Source organism: Frankliniella occidentalis, unplaced genomic scaffold, assembly GCF_000697945.3.
Source record: "Frankliniella occidentalis isolate FOCC.00 unplaced genomic scaffold, Focc_3.1 Scaffold130, whole genome shotgun sequence".
Classification (NCBI taxonomy): domain Eukaryota; kingdom Metazoa; phylum Arthropoda; class Insecta; order Thysanoptera; family Thripidae; genus Frankliniella; species Frankliniella occidentalis.
In genome coordinates this window covers 339,161-343,434 of record NW_026267257.1, presented here as the reverse complement: position 1 = coordinate 343,434, position 4,274 = coordinate 339,161, and the positions used below count along the sequence as shown (strand labels likewise).

The following is a 4,274-nucleotide window of genomic DNA, read 5'->3' as shown; positions in this document are numbered from 1 at the left end:
CCCGTCGGCCCAAAATCGCCCCCTGGGGTGGGTAGGCAATTTGTCCGACAAAACCCCTGAAAGTAGGCAACCCACAGCAAATCGCCCCCTCCGTCAGACGGACTTAAAACCGCGCCTGTTCTGATAGATTATTTACCCTGACCTTATTTACACTCAATGTTTTCACCTGTCCGTCACTACGAGGCGAAAGCGCCAGGGAGGGTACGCTCTTTAATGGATCTTTCTATTCATGTCTAGCAATTAGCTCCTCACAAACGTGGGAAGGAGATTTGCGAGAATCGTATCGCATTTCCCTTTACTCTTCGGACTTTTCCGTCCAGCATAGCGCATGGCAAATTTCCCAACTTATAGAAATTTTTCCAAACATGTATAGTGGAAAGCACTGCCCATAAATGTATAAGAAATTTACATGACAAGTGTGGCATTTTCCCCATAGGTATAGGAATTTTGCTTTACAATGCTTATATGGGAAATTTCCTACACATCTATAGGAATTTTCACGTCCCATACAATGTATAGGATATTTCCTATACATGCATATAGTACAATTCCTAACGCCCTATGCCAATTTTAAACGAAACACAATAGCTACATAATATTGTGACGGCTTATGCACTTAACATGAAACTCCCCTTTAGCGGTACGTTATCCGTTAAAGTTATAACTTATAACTTGTGACCATACAATAAAACGTTAAGAGTTATAACTCATAAGTTGTGACCATACCATGAAACGTTAACATTAACGAGCATCAGAATAATTTTTGAGGACTCATTACTTTAACTTTTATTGCGAATTGTTCAACGTTACGTTATATACCTAACCCATAACGCTAATGGGTTACTCGTTAATTTATATAACTAACGCAAAACGCTAATGCGTTAAATTACGGACCTCTTATTCTAACCTAATCTAACCTCATTTGCAGTCATGGTTTACGCGCGAGGTGGACTAGCTGAACACCTCCAGTCCTGGCAAAATCACCTGTGTTCTACTAGAGGACGAAACCTTACGCTGCTATTCCTGCAAGTCATGCGAGAGAACTGGGTTAGTATAGAACGACAAAACCTATTTCGGATCATATTTTCGTATTTCCATCCTATACCTAAGTACATGGGGTTTAGAACAAATAAGTACAGACGGACTTAAAGGTTTTGACCCCTAACCGCGTTTTAACCTGAAATTGTATTACATCGAATCCACGTTTGAAACGTGTTCTCTCAGCCTTCAAGTAAAGATAGATACCCAGGTTGACGCGAATTCGTGCGAACATACCGAGTAATCTCAATTTGAGCAAACTGTAACATTCAGCCACATCCTAAACGACGAGAATAAATGATCAACTCGGCCGCGCGGGCCGCTCGGACCGTGCCACGACGACGCGATGGTATCTTTTTAAACGAACCCGTTTCTACCTGACACCGCGGCGCAGGGGGGGAAGCGGGAGATCGTTCAACACCACCTGTTGCATTTTGAGCCGCGTCTGGGTAACAGCCCAACAATGAACGCCTTGCTCTCGGTAGTCCGCTCTGCGCGTGCCGCCCTCGTGAAAAATAGTGTAAAATTATGCGTGATTTTCACGCTTCGTAAGCTTCACGCAACCAATCAGGAATCGAATTTTATCACGCAGGGAGTGAAAATCCGGCCTGGTGTGGTGTGAAAACTACGTGTCTTTAGGTTACGCGCCGCCCTCGCGAAAAATTGTGTGCAGTTATAAAATAAGAAGTCCATTATGGAAAAAGACACCATGCAAAAAGACACGTCAACAATTTAAAGAATGCTTTGCGAGCCTTTACAGTTCCTAAAACACCTAAAGCGACTAAATTTCCCCAACCATGGGTTCGTTTCACAGTTAACAAGAATTGTTAACGTTTTTGTAGAAAACGACCTTTTTCACAACAAAAAAATAAAACTGATACATCTTCGCAAGGGAGCGAGTGTAAGGGAGGGTGGGGCAGTGTGTAACAGATTTTGGAAGTTGGCTCTAAAAGTCAAACCATGAAAAAAAATTGGGTAAATCGGGTGCAAAAGAATAGATTGGACCTTTACCATGAGAGAAGGGCTCAAGGGGTGCCTCACTTCGAAAATGGGCGTACACTGACTAAAGTCGTGGAACGGAGTGGCTCGCTAGCGCTACAGATCGCAAGCGCTACAGCGGTGGGCGCTACGGGTCGCAAGCGCTACGGCTGACAAGCGCTACAGCTCACGACCGCTACGGGTCGCAAGCGCTACGGCTCACAAGCGCTACAGCTCACGACCGCTACGGGTCGCAAGCGCTACGGCTCACAAGCGCTACAGCTCACAACCGCTACGGCTCACAAGCGCTACGGCGGGAAACCGAGTGATAGGCGGAACTGACTGTAGACAGGGCCGCGAGCGAGATCAAGCCGCCGATCTCACTGTGTTTGAGAAATAAGCAATGCGCTGCTCCTTCGGCAAGCCTCGTCGTGGAAGCGGTATCATGTGTAACAGTTTTACAACAATCGGTGATTTCTTTGCCGTACCTAATAGTAAATAGGCTATAAGACAAACATATAAATTAATTATGTTGTTTGTAGGGAATTTGTAATACTTGACTCTGAAAAATTGTAGTACCGGGTACAGAAACATTTTTAATGGTCGTACAATTACAATTGAAAATTGTAAATTTACAAGCACTGCGCATCGACTTGGAATAGAACAACCAGCAAGAACGGGAGGTTCAGCATGTACGACACGTTTTAAACATGGTAAATTACAAAACCAAATAAGAAATGCAATATCGTACTGACGTCAAAATCTTATTTCATCGATTTGGGGCCCAAAATGCCGTTGATTCGACGTCATTTTGGTCCGCAATGAATCCTATGTCAACGTCGATTCGACGTCGGTTCAAAATTCAGAGTGTGGACCAAACATTGTGCTGCAAGAGGCCTTCACAAAGTTCAGCGTAATTTTATTTCCCTTTAATCGTTGCTAAATATTTTCTGTCTAATCTGGATATGAACTAACACCTTCCATTCCTACGAACAAAATTGGCCCTTTACATTTAAAATGCAGACGAGGGAGTAGTTTTCCCCGGTGAACCGCGACATAACGAACACAGCTTCGACAGGAAGGGTGGGGATGTACTTTGATAGCAAGGAGTGGTGGGTGTCATCGTCCACGCCAAAAACGCGACAGCATAAATTGTTTTGAGTTGAAACGGGGTTCAAAACTGGCTACATTATCAGGAGGTAGCGGACGGCACCTACGCCACTTGGTCTAGATTTTACTGATATAGAATACGTTAAAAAAAAAAATCACCGAGTGTCATACATGATACCGCTTCCACGACTAGGCTCCCCAAAGGAGCAGCGCATTGCTTATTTCTCAAACACAGTGAGATCGGCGGCTTGATCTCGCTCGCGGCCCTGTCTACAGTCAGTTCCGCCTATCACTCGGATTCCCGCCGTAGCGCTTGTGAGCCGTAGCGCTTGTGAGCCGTAGCGGTCGTGAGCTGTAGCGCTTGTGAGCCGTAGCGCTTGCGATCTGTAGCGCTTGTGACCTACGTCGGGTGATCGGAAATGATTGGACGTGACTGGAAATGACTAGAAATTGACTGGAAATTGACAAATTAGTGACTAGAGTCCTAGTAAGTTGCTTTACATTAATTTTTACTAACCGCGTGTAACGGATGTCAGTCTGGGGAAGGCCCAGAAGGCTCCGATCGCTCTAGCCGCCTGTAGCAGCGTAGCAGAGCTGCCCCACTCCAACCCCTCCCTTTTCCCTGTGCTTTCTGCTGAAAATGCTTTGAAGACTTTATTACAAGTTCAGAGTATTGTCACGCGATGTCTCGCCCATTTCCAGTAGGACCCACAAGTTAAAGCCCGAGGAGTTAAAGCGGCAGTGCATAATATCTTTCTTTTCGGTGAGTTATTACTTTAAGATATCATCGTAACCTAGCCTGGTCAGCCTCAGCCCCAGATCGCTCTCTCAATTCTTTCTCGAGTTATCGTGCGTACAGACGGACAAACAAACAAACAAACGGACAGAATGAAACTTTTCCGGTCAGTGGAGTTATGGGCTTCGCTAGTCGCTCAGCCAAAAATTAACAGGCCGGCCCGCCCTTCCACCTAACGAAGTTGCCAGCTCCTCTTCGCTCCGCCGGCAACTCCGTTCGGCAGGGGCCTGCTTGGCCTGCCGGCAGCGTTTGTCGGGCCAACGGCCCGACCCTTAAGTCACTATTTACTGTATACTGTGGCGCATGAGGTATTTTACAGCTGTGAGATTTCAAAAACGTAAACTGCGAAACG

The 4,274-nt window shown here is 45.6% G+C and overlaps 1 protein-coding gene across 1 annotated transcript in view; it reads left to right on the top strand.

Annotated features, from left to right (window-relative positions):
- LOC127750077 (uncharacterized) overlaps nt 1-4,274 on the top strand; it is a 71,913-nt gene that overhangs the window by 28,022 nt on the left and 39,617 nt on the right. The window contains exon 3 of the mRNA XM_052270628.1: nt 929-1,047. Within this exon, the coding sequence (XP_052126588.1) occupies nt 931-1,047 (117 nt within the window). The 5' untranslated portion in view covers nt 929-930. The remainder of the gene's footprint in view (nt 1-928; nt 1,048-4,274) is intronic.